The following is a 17,766-nucleotide window of genomic DNA, read 5'->3' as shown; positions in this document are numbered from 1 at the left end:
AAGATGGATGACTCTATAGGGAGCCTGAGGAACAACAAGACAAATCTCTGAGCAGTGTCTTGGATATCATACAGTCAGTTAAGTTGTTGCTCAGCATGATATTAAGAAAGAAGCAATATCCCAATTTTAAGTTAAGTTTACTAAGTTTCTTGTGCAATAGAATAAGGGGACACGCTTTCACAAAACGCATCAGGCCGACCACACCTAATGGTAATGAAGTTGTCTTCTCATTTCATATGCATTAGGTTTAATTGAGGGAGGGGCGAGAACAGCGTAACGACTCACTCCAGTCAGAAAGATAGGAACAACTTTGGTACTGCGTTTAATAATATTAAAATTCCAACCACTGATGTTTGCTGCGCATGTATTTGCACCAAACTATAGGCGCATTTTTTTTAAACGATTAAATGCGGAACCTTTCTTTGCGGCGCAAGAGTCCGCACGGAATGTTTTGACCGTTACACCGCGGAGCTGTCATATCAACAGAAGTGCCTCCTGCTGTACCAGGACAGTAAGATCTCTAATAATTTGACATTTATTCATATTTAGACACAGAATATCAGTGTTATGGCTCGCTGTGAGTGTCTTTAATACCTAAAGTGAGCGGTTTAATGCGTTTTGACGGGACAACCTTGTCGAGGTAGTTTGTTTTCGGTGTTAGCACAACGTTTGAAACCTGGCGATTTTAGCTAGCAGCTGGACATTGTCATTGACAGCTAAATGGCACAGCTTGTTTAAACTTAAATCTTTAAACCGTGATGCCGCATGGGTTAAGGGATGCTTGAAGCAGACTTTAAATTTCCCAATGCGTCCAGACTGTACGAGTTGTTGCTGTTTGACCCCTGGCTGACACGCTCCCTTGGCCATTACGTGTTGATCCAATTATATACGCTATATAAGCTAGTTAGCCAGCCATTCTTAACGTAGTTGTAAACAACGGACACTTTCAAGAGTGGTACCCTTCTCGACTGTGACTCTTTTGTGTGATATCTCTCTTTCCTTGGGCAACAAGAGCTCAAAAGTCGCAAATGTAGAGTTAAAGGTGAAAGGAAAGCTCTAGAGACACCCTTTACAGTTTACTGTGAGGATTAAATCCTGAGAGACAGTGTTGAATCTGTACTTGTGAAATCAACCGAGGAAAACATACAATGTTCCAGTCATCCCCTGAGAAATCAAGGGCGAATCGACGAGTTACAGGCGTGAACACTCGACATAATTTACTGTAATTATGAATTAATGACCATTGAAGTGTTGCATCTAGCTTTAGCTCACAATGGACCTGATCATGGGCCTTCTGAGGGTGTCCTGTGGTGTCTATGGGGGAAGGGCCTCTGTGGATCATCCTACAGATACTTGATCAGTTTGGGATCTAGTGTATTTGGAGGCCAGGTCAACACCTTTTAATGTTTTTTTTTTAGTTGTTCCTAAAGTGTTTTTGTGTGTGCGTGTCTGTGTCAGGCTGCATCCTGCTGGGGATGGCTGCTGCCATCAAGGAGTGTGATTGCTATGGGGTGGGGGTGCCTGGTCTGGTCTAGATGGGTGCTACATGTCTAAGTAACATCCCAGGTCCAAAGGTTTCCCAGCAGAACACTGTGTTGTCACAAGATGATCTATGTTATTAACTTCTCCTGTCATTGAGCTTTAATGGCTGATCAGAGTATGTTAAGTTAGGTTACTTATTATGGACTCCATTTGACTTGTTAATATAACATACAGCACATGGTAACTAGTCAAACATCCGTCAGCTAACCCCGTATTCAGTACTTCGATGTATTTGTTAAAAAATGAGGATGTTGTCTTTGCCTTGGGGTTAGCGTTTATATTATGAAAATAGCAGCAGGATGGGAACTGCTGTCTCTATTTGGTTTATATACCAGACTTCCAAAGCAAGTGACATATGAGGAGGACCCAGAATCCGAGAAAGGCGCCTTTGTTTCTTTGTAGCATGCCCTAGCTTAATATATATAACCAAATCCATGCATGTTCAGCAAAATGTTGGTAGCTTTGGTAACCGATAACTTGTTTCCTTCATGAATTTTGTGCAGGCCTGCAGGATGGCCCAGGCAGACAACAAGGCGCTGCTTCTGGGAGCGTTGGCTGGAGTGGCGGGCATCGGCTTGGCTGTCGCGTGTTACCAGGGTTTTAAGTCCAGGCGAAGAGGCTCATGGCCAGTGTTCTACCGCACTAATGAACATGGGTCTGGCCTCATGGTGGTGGATAGTCCTGGGGGCGGGGGCCACACTGAGGTGCTGGAGCGCCTCGAAGCCCTGCTCCAGTGTGTGTCTGAGCTGAAGGATGAGATGAAGGCGCTGAAGGACACTCTGCCGACACTGCAGGAACAAGTCAAGGAGGAGTTGAGGGGACGTGATGGGGCACGTCGAGCCAGCCCCCACTACAGGACCACGCCGACGCGAAGGAAAAGGGCAGCAGCCGCCGTCGCCGGGGCAAGGCCTACAGGTCGGAGCTCAGAGGAAGCAGAGAGTGAAGGAGGGTGAGTACTTTAATGATGCCTTAGTATAATCAATAATAAGACATTTTTTAAGACTGTGTGACCACATACAGCAGGTCTCACCACTCCACCACCGCCACATAGGTTGCTCACCCACAATAACACACTCTTATATACTTTATTTTAACCCACCCACTTTTATACAGTTGAATTTAAACACAATACGCAACACAATACCAAATGTTAGCGTTTGTCAAACTGAACAGACACACACTCATGCACTGTGCACAGCTAACTTTCAAATCAAATATTAATTGTCCAGGACAGCAGACTTGAACCTTTGATCACAACCAGCATGTTTGGATCGTGGCCCGAGGCCCTTGATAATTATTGATTTGCCACATCACCTTGTGCTGAAAGAGCAGTCTCTTGTTTACACTCTCCCCCGTCTAGGCGTTCACCAAACTCACACCGTTCCATGGAATACACAAATGCATTTTTTCAGTTCTGCATGATACCACAATGTCGTGACAGAACGGCAGCACAGCATAGTGCTGGTAACGGATGCAGTCAGTGCATTTGTTAAAGAATAACGTTATCACAGAACTTGATCTGTGGTACGTGTGTGGATGAAGAAAAACGAGAATAAAAAAAGGGGTACTTTTTATGAAGAGTGAAGCAGGACATTTCTCAAACTAATTACTGTTTCATACCTATCTGAGAAAGGGATTGATAGGCAGGACTATGTAAAACTTTGTGAAACTAGGCCAAAGCTTAAATGTACTAGATCTTCGAAGAGTGATGACTTCTAAAATAGCATTACATTTTTTAGTCTGTTTTCCCACATGTTATATGGACACATGCATATGAATGCTGGTATTAAATTAACAGGTCGTCCTCCAGAGACGCTTGTAATAATTTACAGTCAGTGTCATCATTACACAGTTTGTCCAGCAGACTCCACTGTTTGCAATGCTTTGCTGTAGTTCGTGAGTTGTCGGAGTAAAACTGCTCAGCAGTTTTTAGTGTAAAAGGTTTTAAAATAGCTGTAAATACCCACCTGCTATATACCGATCAGCCACAAGGTTATGACCGCTGACAGGAGAAGTAAATAACACTGATCATCTTGTGACAGTGCAGTCTTTGATGGCAGCAGCCATCCTCAGCAGAAAACACATAAAAACGGTTTAGGAACAACCAAAAAAAACATGAAAAATCTCCAAATTCACTAGATCCAAAACTGATCGAGTATCTGTGGGATGCACTCGAAGTAGCCTGATCCACAGAGGCCCCTCTCCTCAACCCATAGGTCTCAAAGGCCCCCACAAACAACATCCTGTTGCCAGACACCACAGGACACCCTCAGAAGGCGCCTGTCCATTCTCTGTTGAGTCACAACTGTTTTGGAGGCACAGGGGAGACCTACACAATATTAGGAAGGTGGTCATAATGTTATGCCTGATCGGTGTATAACTTCATATGTAGTTTTATTAATACTGGTTAACACGGTTTTTCTGCAAGTCATCAATATGTGCTTCAACCAAACAAATAACTGGGATCTAGTCGTTTCTCAGTGAAAAGAATTCCAGTCAATAAACACAAGAAAAATAGACAGCATATAAATATGTCAACAGGTGACAAATTGACAGTTAATCTCAGGTGCATTTCCACTTTAACAATTTTATCTGTTGATCAGTACGTGAGTTAAGAAGGTTCTGGCCCTCCTACCTTACCAGTTAAACTTGCCTGCACATTTTTATGCACTAAATTATAGTTTTGACAGTATGTACATTTGCCTCAGGTGCTGCGGAGAATACCAGACTAATCAAGTACCGCATGCCCAGTCATCCACCTCCATCCACAGCCAAACGCCTTGAACTCAGGCCAAATTTGAATAACATAAACAACAGATGTGTTTCTTTTGAATGGGCTACCAGTTGAAATCTCATCTTAAGAAAGCAAATATCAGGAGTTAAAAATATGATTAATCTGAGGCCTTAATATTTTCAGCACTCACTCAGTCTCTAGGGCCCACGGTACTTTTGCTTGTGCGCGAGCGGATTCGGTCTCAACACGCAAAATCCTCATAACTGCGTCAAATCCGGCCAATAAATCAGAGAGCGGCTACTTTATAATGAATATTTCATTAAGTTGAGATCTCCGCTAAGATCTGGACGGAGATTTTGTCTGTCACTCGCCTGCTTAACCCGGATTGACCCCTGCTTCGTATGTGGAGGAAGTAGAGCATGTAAAGTGCCAAAAAGTCATCACAACACTGGGTGCAGCTGTGCTTGACATCTTAACCACAGCTTTTAGCTGCAGTGTGCCTTAGATCAGAGCTGTATGATTGTTACTGTCCTCGCAATGATTAATCAACTGCCTTGCAGCATTTTTTTTTTTTTTTTTTTACAACCACTGACAACATAAAACAATCCACCTGAACACCCAGCGCACCCTTAATAATAAATCAGTGTTGTGTTTCTCTGTGTCTACCATGCCCGCGTTCCTTGTCGAGGTTGTGTTATATGTTTTTTAAGAAATTTTAAGCTAATTGGGTTGCAATGTTTGTCAGTATTTACACCCTTCTGATCTATTTCCTCCCAGCAGTGACACAGAACCTATGTGAAAAGTCATGACTCATGATGATTAAACATTTCTGATCACCCCCTCCTTCTACTTAAATAACCAGCACCGTCCTCATTGGCTGGAGGAGCCGATGGAAGCGTAAGACTGCCCTCTAGCAGATGTGGTTCACAGGCTTTGAGTGACAGCCGTCGGCCGCATCAAATGCTCCTAATAACAGATCAGGTTATTATACTTAAAAAGAAATCACCCCATGCACACACGCACCTTGTATAATTAAAGAGCCTTTTTTTCTGCCGCTTTGTTATTTGTATGAGCAGAGGCTGTGGGGGTTAGTGGGAATGGGGCAGAGAAGAAATTCCAGCCCTTTAGGGGGTGAGTAACGTTCCCCCAGAGCAGCCGGTTAACGTCCTTAATCCTCGCATCGATTTAAAGGACTCTTTGTGTCTGTTTAGCTGGCTTGTTTCTGGAGCGCGGTATCACTACACAATATCCCCTTAAGAGCCCAGATTTTAAGCATTGGGGATAAGTCATTACAAGTTCACTGAAAGAATGCATTTAGGATTAGCCAGATTAGTGCATTTGTTGCTTGGTGCACAATGTAAGTTTGCAGACATCCCACTTCAACATTTGTTTGCATATAGCATACTTGCTGTCCAGAAATTAGGCTACTGCAAATAACAGCATTAGTGTGGAAGCGGCGCTCCAACAGGGGGCATCATGCAAGTATGAACAGGGCCGTCAACAAATCCTGCTGGGAGCTCTGCTGCAGAACATGACAGACGCGCGTATAATTAGGCAAAGGCGCATTTTTCACACCTTTGTGGAGATGATTGCTTTTACAAGCTTAATGATTTCTAGCGTTTGCGTTAAAATGTTTTTCCAACTTGCACAATTGCAATTGCTTGATAAAGGACGTACACCGAAATGATTATTTTTTTACAAATCAACGTTGTCCTGCGTGTTTACACAGATACTTCAAGTGTGACCAGAGCTGCCAAGATAGCTCCAGTATCCGGGAGACTAGAGCAGTGCATATTACTTCTGCAAAAAAAACCAAAAAACAACAACAACAATTAGTCTGACATAGTGTCAGAATTATGGATCAGGGTAGTGTCGATCAAAACAGGGTTCAAGGTTGAAAGTTCCAGCTGTTAAGTTTATTCACTCCTCATGTGTCACAATGACTTCCTCAAAGCTACCTTTCTGCAGCTAAGGAGTCCCATCAATCACGCTATCTGCGTGCCAAGCTGTCAGAGGCCTCATTTAAAGGTGTCTTGTAGGAACTTGTAATTCCCTGAACAGTTCCCACTGAGTTTATTCACATCCCGTCGATGTAGCTCAAGGATATTCCCACTTCTTTTTTTCCTTTTCCAAAAAAATTACATTTATGACATTGGATAGTTGTTGATTTAAGCAGATTTAAGCAGGAGTTTTGTGTAGTGGCGGGCAAGCCTGATCAACACGCACAGAAATGTTTAGAAGGAGAAGAGGGAGCTCATTGTCTGCTTTGTGATTAAAAGCTTTAATCTGGCTTCTCCGTGACGTCACGTGGATGTTGTACCGCAGCTGTTTGTATCCAAGACATTCACATCTATATACTCAGATTCATTCCTCCGTGAAAGGCTTTTAGCCAAACGCACACGAATACTGACTTTGAGAGTGCAGTGTATACCATGCATTGTTTGAGAGCTTCCTCAGTCATCCAGGCCTTCTTCTGAACTGCATCTATAGAGACTGTGACCCTCAACGTCTCCCACAGATTTTATTTATAACATAACTGGGCAGAAATCTGTTATATGTTTTAATTTAGGCCTACTTTTTCTACCATACATTAGAAGAAGGTTTTTTTTTTTTTTGCAGCTGGCCAATAGCCGCAACAATTCTTTCCTTATAGAATTGTAGCTGAAACTCTTTTATCACTAATATTGCTCAAATCAAGAGCAGTACAGTATTTTAAACTATAAAAAAAACGTACTTCCCCAGTTAGCAGCTTTATGAATGACGAGTGAGTGCTGAAAGCATCAATGCTGAAACATTGATGCTGAGAGTTGACACATGTACTCATATATAGTATGTAATGTTTACATATTCTATAGGGTTGTCTTCTTCCCCTGTTCTCTCTGTGAACTCTACAGTCCTACACTTCTTTACATCCAGGATGTCATCGGGGGTTTTCTACTTTTTTTAGTTTCAGTGCCAACTTCTCTGAAAAGCTTTTAGTGGAGCGCAAGGTGCTGGTTGACATTCATTTTAGTTTCGTAACAGAACAATTGCGGTTCTCATATGATCAGCTGTGTCATCTACTGCCAGCCTGTTGTCAAGTCATCTGACTGTCAGAGACTAAAATGTTTGTGCAACGTATCCACACGCAGATAGTTGTAATATACATTGACAGTGATCTGGAGGAAAATATGACATCTTATATATGCTCTTTGTACTCATAATTTAAAAATGATAAATAAGATAAAAGATTTCTCTGGGATACACAGAGCCTCGTGACTTTTGTTTGTAACAGAATCCTTTCAGTGGTAAATTATAAATTACTTTCTTTCCTTCTTTCCCTCTTTCCTTTCATCTCTTTATATGTATTAATTGCCTGTTTACTATTTGGACAAATTACAAGCTGTAAGTAATTTGTGTACAACTGTGTACAACCCCTAGTTTCCATGCTTGTTTTCTTCCTCCTGCTATTTTAGGACCAACGTTTAACCACATCCTAGTCGTACTATTTATGGTTGCGCACTGGAGATGAAACTGGCGTGACGACGTAAACACATGGGATGAATCGTTGCATTCATCGCTGACTTGTAATGTCATCTTGTGTCTCCGAGAAATGAATGACAGGTTGTTGTTTTTTTTTCCACCCGTATTGCTTACCACAAAGTGGAGAAAGCCCGTGATGTTGTCACGTTGGTTGTCCAGGAACAGGGGAAGTGGGAGTTAACGTCTAAAGAGTCCGTCCCTGGCCAGAGCCTTTTGGGGACATAGAGAATAAACAACTGGACTCTCTCCAGGCAGTCAGCCATTGTTGCACAGCGGCCTTTCATTGGTCCTGTCACCAGACACTGAATAAGCTGGCCTGCGTGTTCCAAGGCCCGGTGATGTTGGGATGGTAACGCTGGTTTGTTTTGAACGGGGTAACCGAGGAGACTACCGTTACTAAGCCCTATTGAGATATCCCCTCATTGGGGTCTGTTTACTGAACAGCCGATCTGACCTGGGGAGCACACAGCCTGTTGAAAATAAAAGTTTAAGCTTCGGCCTTCCCATAGATGGAAAAGTGTGACACACTTGTACTCAAGGACATCACCACTTCTCTTTTCTTTTTCTACCTATTTCAGTCAATTTCTTCTCTTTTGCAGTGGATTTTGCACGATGTGCCAGGAAGGAATTGTCCCACAGGTTATGCTGATGTTCACAACTACAGTATACTCCAATCATAACGTTTTGACCACCTTCTTAATATTGTCTAGGTCCCCCCTTGTGCCTCCATGGGCCTTCTGAGGGTGTCCTGTGGTGTCCAGCAACAGAATGTTGTTAGTGGGGGGCTTTGGGTCCTATGGGCTGAGGGGAGGGGCCTTTGTGGATCATCCCACAGATACTTGATCAGTTCGGGATGTAGGGAATTTGGAGGGGATGTGTTTTTTGAGTTGTTCCCAAAGCGTTTGTGTGAATGCCAGGTCCAAAAGTTTCCCAGCAGAACACTGAATTGTCACAAGATGGTCAATGTTATTTACTTCTACTGTCAGTAGTTTTAATGTTGTGGCTGATCAGTGTATATATATATTTATATAAACTGGTTCAGCCAGTATGCTCATTATAAACTTGAAAACCTGAAATGAAAGTGGGCTTTGGGGAGGAAAGGAGCTTGGGCATGGAACAGATCTCCTTGAGTGAATACACCCTCCGTGTAGTACTAGTAATATTTCATGTATAATATTGGTTCCGTACATGCATACTATATATACTGAAGGTTACATAAACCTACACAGCAATGCAAATAGATACTTAGCTTCTTTTTTCTTTCAACTCAAGTGATTCATGAGCCGTGGAATGGCGTGACAGGAATTCGCTGATCACTCAGTACTCCAGCTCCACTAAGTACAAATAACGGCATGCAGGGAGGGAGAGGGGGGGCAACAGGCCGCTGAATGAATAAAAGGACAAAGGGATGAATGAATTAGGGAATGAATGAAAGTCCAAAAACGTGACTGTCTTACTATAGCTAAATGCAAGGCCTTTTTGTTGAGATGCGTGTGCTTTAATACATTGCGGCCAGACTAAAAAGACAGTCTAGGTAAACACAAAAGCGCACCCATTCAGATTTTTTAAGCTGGGGTGTATTGGCCAATAAGTGATATGATCCTTGGCTGTAGATTTTAGGGTTTGCTCAGGGGTTAGAGTAGAGAGGGAGATTGTAGGAAGGCTTTGGTACACTATCCCAAAATGATGGTATAAAAAGAGATGGAGATTAAAATAAAGTTAATGCAAAGTCTAGCTCTTTTTGTAGTTACAATGAGTCTTTGTTTCTCAATAAACTAATGAATGTGTCAGCTATTCTCTGATACTACCAGCAATTATTTGGGTGGAAAACGTCAACCTTGAAAAGCGTGGGACTATGTAACTTAAGATAACTCTGTCTTCCTTTTACAAATAAAATGTTGTATTGCACAATTGGTCAATTGAATACACTCCTGGGTATCAACAAAAGTTTCTGCCACTTGAGGGGGCAGTAAAAACATGTGTTTTGATCCATTATTAAAATACACTGCCTGGCCAAAAAAAAAGTTGCCACCAAAAAAAACACTCTTGAATATTTCGTTGGACCTCCTTTAGCTTTGATTACAGCACACATTCACTGTGGCATTGTTTCAATAAGCTCCTGCAATGTCACCAGATTTATTTCCATCCAGTGTTGCATTCATTTTTCACCAAGATCTTGTATTGATGATGGGAGAGTCTGACCACTGCACAAAGCCTTCTCCAGCACATCCCAAAGATTCTCAATGGGGTTAAGGTCTGGACTCTGTGGTGGCCAATCCATGTGTGGAAATGATGTCTCATGCTCCCTGAACCACTCTTTCACAATCTTAGCCCCATGAATCCTGGCATTGTCATCTTGGAATATCCCTGTGTCATCAGGGAAAAAATCCATTGATTGATGGAATAACCTGGTCATTCAGTATATTCAGGTGGTCAGCTGACCTCATTCTCTGAGCACATAATGTTGCTGAACCTAGACCTGACCAACTGCAGCAACCCCAGATCATAGCACTGCCCCCACATGCTTGTACAGTAGACACTAGGCATGATGGTTGCATCACTTCATTTGCCTCTCTTCTTACCCTGATGCGATGGTTCTCCACTATCCTTCAAGTTTTTAATAATGTGTTCAATTTTAGTAGTTTCTGCAATCTCCTTAGATGTTTTCTCTGCTTGATGCATGCCAATGATTTGACCCTCACTGCGCCAGTTGGGGTTAAATAACTTGTTGCCAGCCGAAAGATAATCACCCATGCAGTAAATATCCAATAGGAGGCTCGTACCTATTTGCTTACTTAAATCCAGGTGGTGACTTTTTTTTTGGCCAGACAGTGTATATGTACATGTACAGTATATTGAATACAGCAACTAAAACACAGCACTGATATCATTCTCTTTTAATTTACGGTTGTGTTGCTGTCCATCTGGTAAACATTAATCCAAAATTCATTCTTCTTTTCAGCTGTTATGACAGTGGTGAGAATTAAGCAAAAGGTAGATGGAAAGCCATAAATCCCAAACAATTACATCTATTAATTTTGGATGGTGTCATCTGTGCGCAACCCTCTTCCGGATGCCCTACAACTTATCTGCAGAATTCAGGTCGTGACTCTGACTAGGTCAATGCAAAACATTCATCTTTTTTTTACGGAAGCATTGCTTTTGTTGATTTGCAAGAATGCTTTGATTCCCTTGTTCATCACTAAATCCCCAGTTCCACTTCCAGCTAAGGAAAAGCAGCTTCTTAATATGATGCCGAGACCACCGTGCTTCAACCTGGGCGTGGTGTTCTTTTGTTGCTGTGTTGTGTTGTTTTTGCAGCATATGTACTTCTTGGAATTTGGGTCAAAAAGTTCAATCGTGGTCCAATCAGACCAATGCGCATCTACCCTTGCGGTTTGGGGAGAATTACTCTGTGTTTTTGCAAAGATTAGAGTTAAGGCTTGGGTGTGTTTCTCGTCAGACACAGCTTGGGTTTTGCCACGCTACCCCCTTCCTGTTAAGGGAGGCAGGTCAGATGAAGAATAAAGAAATAGCTGTAATGCATGGGGAGCAACTAGTACTTTCCAGAAAAAGCGGCAGCCTCTGGACAGCTTCCTCGACTAGTTTTACTTTTGTCTTCTTGTGAAATTTTCTAAAGACTTCCTGTTTTTGATATTGTCTCCATTGTTCCACCGTTTCTCCAGTCGTAGGCGATGAACTTGATATATCAATTTTTGTAGCCCTCTCCTCAACGAGACCCTTTGTGAGGTCTTGTATTAGCCTGCAACCAAGTCAGGAAAATATCCTACAAGAACAGCTGAGATTTATTTGGGGTCACTTCAAATGAAGATATATGTGTAGTATTTCACACGAACTACATGCAAGCTTAATTCTGAACGCAGCCACAGACACAATTATAAAAGATTGCACACACTTTTGCGGCTAGGTTTTTTTTAGTTGTTCTCTTTAAATCTTTTCTGGCTTTCAGTGGCATTGATTTCAAAATATACCGACAAGTTCTTAGTTGATTTATCTGTGTTTCATCACAAAAACCTGCTGATTTAACTGGGACATGCTCTTAGTTAGAAAACATTTTATCCTTTATTGCACTGTTGTGTCTCCATTTATGTTGTTGGCCTTCACTTTTTTTTTTTTTTTTTTTTTACCGAGCAAAGTCTCTGCCGCTCGAATGTCCTCATGTTACTCTTGCAATCATGGCTCTCAGGGTTGAAGGTGTGTGTTATGGGGTGGAGTTAGCAGGCAGCCTCTGGCACGAGGCACCTGTTGGGTCCTTGGTGTTTCTGTCTGTGGCGGGCTCTGACACATCCCTATAGAACCTTGGCTCACAGCCGAAATTATTCTCTAAACCACCAATGACGCAAATGCAGCCGCTGCCAACACTTAATTGGGGCTTTTCATATTTTTACCTTTGTCTGTGTCTTTCATTTCTGTCTATACCGTTAATATAGCTATTTTTTTTGCCCTGCTTCTTAAGTGTTAGCTTAGGGTGTCGGTGCATGCTTGCATGTCGTTCAAAAGGCATCATAAAACTTCTAAGTGTTGCGTGCCTCACCCGGCAAAACAAGCCTCCCCCGTATTTGTGGAAAAGCCTTCAGGTGTCCGCATTTAGACGTTTCTTTACAGCAAGCATTTTTATAAACAATTAGGTGCCCAATTTATGTAAACAGACCTGGTGCCATTTGTGTGTAAACGAGCAGTGAAGATTGATCTTTTATAATCAGCGCCTGGCAGGAGGAGGCTCATAAAAGTCTCGGTAAGACAGGATTAATCTGAAAAGCTACTCAGGGGAGATGAGTTCATTCTACCTCACAAGTAGACGATGCTCTGAGATGGCAAGACACAGGCCGTTGTGTTGCGATTTAGAGAAACATTTGAGGCAACATTTGTGGTCAAACTGCCCATAAATAAACAATACAACTTTCTAATCCACGTCAGTGACAGCAAACCTTTCTATTTGTCATTTGTTGTTTTCAGGTATATGACTGCACTGACAGACTCAGATGACGAACTACCAAGTGATGCGGAACAGCAGGACGAAGAACGGCCTGCGGATGCGTTATCCATCCTCCTCGAGAGGATTGACCGTTTACATCGGGGCAGCGAGTCCGACAAAAGGGAAAGTCTCGAAATCATTTTGCAGCAGAGAGAGGAGGTGTATATACATTGAGCGTACCGGTGTTTGTGTCCCCGTAGCTAAACACAGAACAGCGCCGCTTTACATTTTCATATCCTTCTCCAGTTTGGACAGAACTCAAGTTTCCTTTGGCGGTTAATCCGAGCTTATTCCGATCTCCATGACATCAGCACCACCGTGGACGAGAAGAAGGCCCATGCAGAAGCTGGTAATTTACAAACCCCTATTCTATGTTGTCCTCCATACTAACAGTATACAGTTGAAGACAGACGTTTACACACACCTCAGCCAAATACATTTTATTTCTTTCATCACGTTCCCAGCGGGTCAGAAGTTTACATACTCTTTGTTAGTATTTAGTACCAGTGCCTTTAAATTGTTTGGGTTTTGGGTCAAACATTTGCGTGGCCTTATACAAGCTTCTTACAGTGAGTGGGTATTCTAGCCCACTCCTCCTCTGTAGGTCAGGTCTGTAGGTCACCTTGCTCGCACGCACTTTCTCAGTTCTATGATGGCGACTCCAATACCTCAACTTTGTTGTCCTTCTTTTGATACACCAATCAGCCACGACATTAAAACCACTCACAAGACTAAATAACATTGACCATCTTGTGACAATACAGTATTCTGCTGGGAAACCTTTGGACCTGACATTCATTCATGTGGATTTTACTTAGACATGTAGCACCCACCTAGACCAGACCAGGTACCCCCACCCCATAGCAATGACACTCCTTGATGGCAGCAGCCATCCCCAGCAGGATGCAGCCTGACACAGGCACACACACAAAAACGCTTTAGGGACAACTAAAAAAAAAAAACATGAAGAACAGCACAAGGTGTTGACCTGGCCACCAAACTCACTAGATCCCAAACTGATCAAGAATCTGTGGGATGATCCACAGAGGCCCCTCCCCTCAACCCATAGGACCAAAAGGCCCCCACTGTTGGAGGCACAATAGAGACCTACACAATATTAGGTCATAATGTTATACCTGATCCGTGTATATTGTCTGTAGTGTGCAACAGTCCCTCCTGCAACAAAGCACAGCCACAACATCATGCTGCCACCTCTGTGCTTCATAGTCAGGATGGTGTTCTTTAGCTTGCAAGCCCGGTACACCTCTAATGGACTCAAATATCGATTAACTCATCAGACATCATCTTCTGTAATTTTCCAAGTTGTTTAAAGGCACTGTTCGCGTTCATAGTATATGTAAACTTCTGTGTGACATGGTGGAATTGTGATATAATGAATTATAAATAGATAAAAATCTATGTGTAACCAAAAAAAAATTAAAAATGACTTCCGTGCATGAAGTACGTATGTATTTAACTACCAACTTCAACTGTATGTTTTTGTTGAAACCTCACATATGTTTGCAGTTAAAACATTCATAATATATTCATCTCAAATATACTTTGTAAATTGCTGCTGTGTTTCCCACCATTGTCTTCTGAAAATTGGTTATACACGCGACAAAGAGGACGCTGTAAAAGTCCTATTGTTTCTGATTATCACTCTTTCACGATGACAGAGCACTTTTTTTCTGTCATCTGTTTTTGTGACACCTGTGCAGTAGGCTGTTTTGTGATTCCTCTGTTCAGTTCAGACTGGATTGGCCTGTTTCTCTTTAATCCTTCCTCATCAATGTGTCTATATTGAGATCCGGCCAGGTGCTTCCTGCAGAGACACCTGTGTCAAAGCGTTTGACACTGAGAGAGGCGTGGATATTAAGAGCAACAGAGCATCATATTTGACATTCACTTAGATATTAATAGAGCGAATGGAATGAAACAGCTTCCACTGAGTGGTGAATGATTTAAAACTGAGCTGTCTTCCTGGATTGCATTTCATATAACTCCATTTTTTATTGCTTTAATCTGGTGCCCAGTGATGTTACTTGATTTACGAGTGTCCTGTTATGTTTTCTCAGTCAACAGACCCCTTGATTCCCCTAATCCTTCTCATCTTTTGTCGTGTGAACAAGAATGTCCAGGGTGCACAGTGATGGGTTTGTGTTTCAGTAGGGGATTATTATCTCTCGTCTGTTTTTCTCTTTCCTCTTAGGGAAGAAAGTTGGTGAGGAGGCGGTGGCCTTGAATCCGACATGTGCTGAAAGTCATCAGTGGTAGGTTTGATCCGTTTCCTTCCTTGCTTCGGCATGTCATCATTTAAAAGCTGCTTTTTTCCCCATCCAATAAAGCAAATCTGTCAAGAATACCAGCACATAGGGCTCGATAGACGATGGCTTGCTGTCACCAAGCTCCATTATGTGAGAATTACTTAATAGCTGACTTCTAATCCTGTTAAAATTTTAAACTAAACACTGTGACACATACTGAAATAAAAATAGGTACTTTCCCCTGATGAGAGCTGTTGAGTGACGTGCTTCCCTGGAGCTGTTTGACACGAACCAATCAAGAGGAAACTTTAAGAAAGCCCACAGGGGTAGATGACAGAGCAGCGTGAATGTGTATTTTGTTGATTTACGCTTTGGACCGAATACTCTGGATACTGGTATTTAGAGTGAAACGGTGTCTTTCAGCGGAGCATATCTGCATTCATTGCAGACATGCATGTTTGAGAGATAATACTGTAGCCCCAAACGTCTCCATCCATCACACCACCCCCATGTAAACGTGGCCTTTATTAACGTATGTAGACTGACCGTTAACCTGGAATAACTTATGATTAATGGTGTGCTATAGTATGCTATTCATCGTTTAGCACTGTGTTCGTGCTGATGAGAAATGTCCTGTCGCTGCATCACACAGATGCAGACGTTACAAAGAAATATGAAATTTGTTGCATCTGTCTGATGCTAGAGGACATTTCAAAATAGCTAGTAATTCTCTTCTGTACTTCGTATACAATAGATAAGGGGTTATTTCTGGTCGTAGGTCAATTTTGATTAAATCAAACAAGGAATTGCCCTTCTTCCGTCGTATACCACCCCAGTCGCTCTATTACTCAGGCAGAAATCCCCGTGCTTTTAATTAGCTGTGCTGAGTGTATCTGATGGCATGAATCCCGATTGTTTTTGTGCAGGCAGCAGTGCATTCCTCATCTGAAACACTGCTCTTGTCAAAACTTGACTGACGATCATACGTGGAATCCACGGCTTGAGTAGAGAGATGAGGACTGCACCAGATGCTGCTCTGCTCAAAGTCTGCTTCTGACACGCCTCCAGCAGAATGATGCAGAGCACTGTTTATTTAGCTTTTAACTAAACTTCAGCATCGGGCAGTAAGCTTACTGTAATATAAATTCCATACAGTGAATATTTTCCCCATAAGTATATGATACAGTTAATTACACTCCGTGAATTAGTGCCCTGTGTAATTGAGATGGTGTGGTTACTTTTCGTACGCACGCATACGAGGTTTTCTCATGGAAAACTGACCGAAACTGGCCGCTCGAGCTAGCAGCCCCGTTCATTAAGGAATAATTAGCATTAGCTCATTCACATACCGCAGCACCCGAGACGTCAAGTGAAATAGAAGGCTGTGTTTGTTTAGTTAATTAAGAGCAACAGCTTTAAAAAAAGCTTAATGCTTAATCCTGTATCCACTAATGGAATTTGTAAGATTCTTAAACCAAGCAGAAACATTGTCTAAGTTGAATGGACAGGGCAAAGTAGGTAAAGCCGCACATTGAGAGGGGGAGGAGGCAGGGACTGGGGACGGTGCCAGGCAGTGTTGCAAGGAAGTTTATGTTTGAGGTAACTGTTTACTTAGTCTACCGATGCCGTGAGAAAACTTGTCACCTGCTTTCCTGAATGCCGCCCAGCCTGTCACAGTTTGGCAGATGTTATTTAGACGAGTTGTCACCGCAGCTGCTTATAGAGACTACTTTACAGAGTCCAGTGATTGGATGGCTTCTTGAAACTTCCCACTGCATGAACCGCAATGAACCCTGAAGTGTTCAAATAAATATTTACTGCTTGTCTGAATGTGACAGATCTGCAAATTATTTTTAAGTGACTTTTTATTACTGTTATTTACAGAAAGCTGAATAGTGCATGCTACACACTATACATATATATATATGTATAGCTTGTTTGACATGCTATAGTGACATATGTCCGTGTGAAAAGTACAGCTCTTCCAAATAGTCTAGACAAGGTGTGTCAAACTTACAGCCTGCGGGCAAAAAGCGTCCCGTAGGAGGGTCCGGCCTGGCCTGCGGGATGAAGTTATAAAGTGCAAAGAATTTCACTGAGGACATGAACTGCAATTTCTCAATAAACGTAAATGCAATTCCAAATTTAGTAAGAGTTATTATGGACATAACACGACACTGAGACCCAGAACTAAACTCTACGTGGCAGCAATGTGCACAAGTTGCACTTATTTTTCTTGAGAAATTTCAGGTTGTTCATAAAATGTTTTGTGAAAGGGTAGTTCATTGAATGTAAACCATAATCTACGTGCTCTTCTTTGCACTAAAACAAAGGGAAACATTTGGAGTTGTCGTCATTTATTGGTTTTTAAGCTATTATGTTACCGGTCTGCCCGCCTTTAAATAAAATGATGCTGTATGTCGCCCCTGAATTAGTTTGAAAACCCTGGTCTAGACCAAATATATCTTATATGTGGTGTACACAACCGGTATAATCTTTGCAGCCAGCATCGTCGAATGTTAAAATCAGTATACGCTGCATTTTTATTTAACATCATGAATGGATTGGTATCAGGACCCACTATGTGTGCAAGTTAGAAGTTGCAAAACTTAAGAGATTCATAATATGTATATTTTTTTATATACAATTCTGTAGAAAAACATTAATAACTGACACTCAGTGCAGTTCATGAAGCTCTTGCCATG

At 42.0% G+C, this 17,766-nt stretch overlaps 1 protein-coding gene across 2 annotated transcripts in view; it reads left to right on the top strand.

The window, feature by feature from the left end:
• The first annotated feature begins 476 nt into the window (after positions 1–476).
• Positions 477–17,766, top strand: part of rmdn2 (regulator of microtubule dynamics 2) — a 30,925-nt gene continuing 13,635 nt past the window's right edge. The window contains exons 1-5 of one of the 2 annotated variants that reach the window (XM_084561802.1): positions 477–511; positions 2,046–2,491; positions 12,776–12,953; positions 13,041–13,143; positions 15,007–15,067. In XM_084561802.1, coding sequence (XP_084417928.1) covers positions 2,055–2,491; positions 12,776–12,953; positions 13,041–13,143; positions 15,007–15,067 — 779 coding nt within the window. In that variant the 5' untranslated portion in view covers positions 477–511; positions 2,046–2,054. Of the gene's footprint in view, positions 512–1,819; positions 2,492–12,775; positions 12,954–13,040; positions 13,144–15,006; positions 15,068–17,766 lie in introns of those variants that run through there. The other variant, XM_084561801.1, reaches the window with a different exon arrangement.

The sequence above is a fragment of the Chelon labrosus genome (genome assembly GCF_963514085.1).
Source record: "Chelon labrosus genome assembly, chromosome: 15".
NCBI lineage: Eukaryota > Metazoa > Chordata > Actinopteri > Mugiliformes > Mugilidae > Chelon > Chelon labrosus.
Note: the sequence above shows the minus strand (reverse complement) of the source record. Positions and strands in the feature narration are given on the sequence as shown.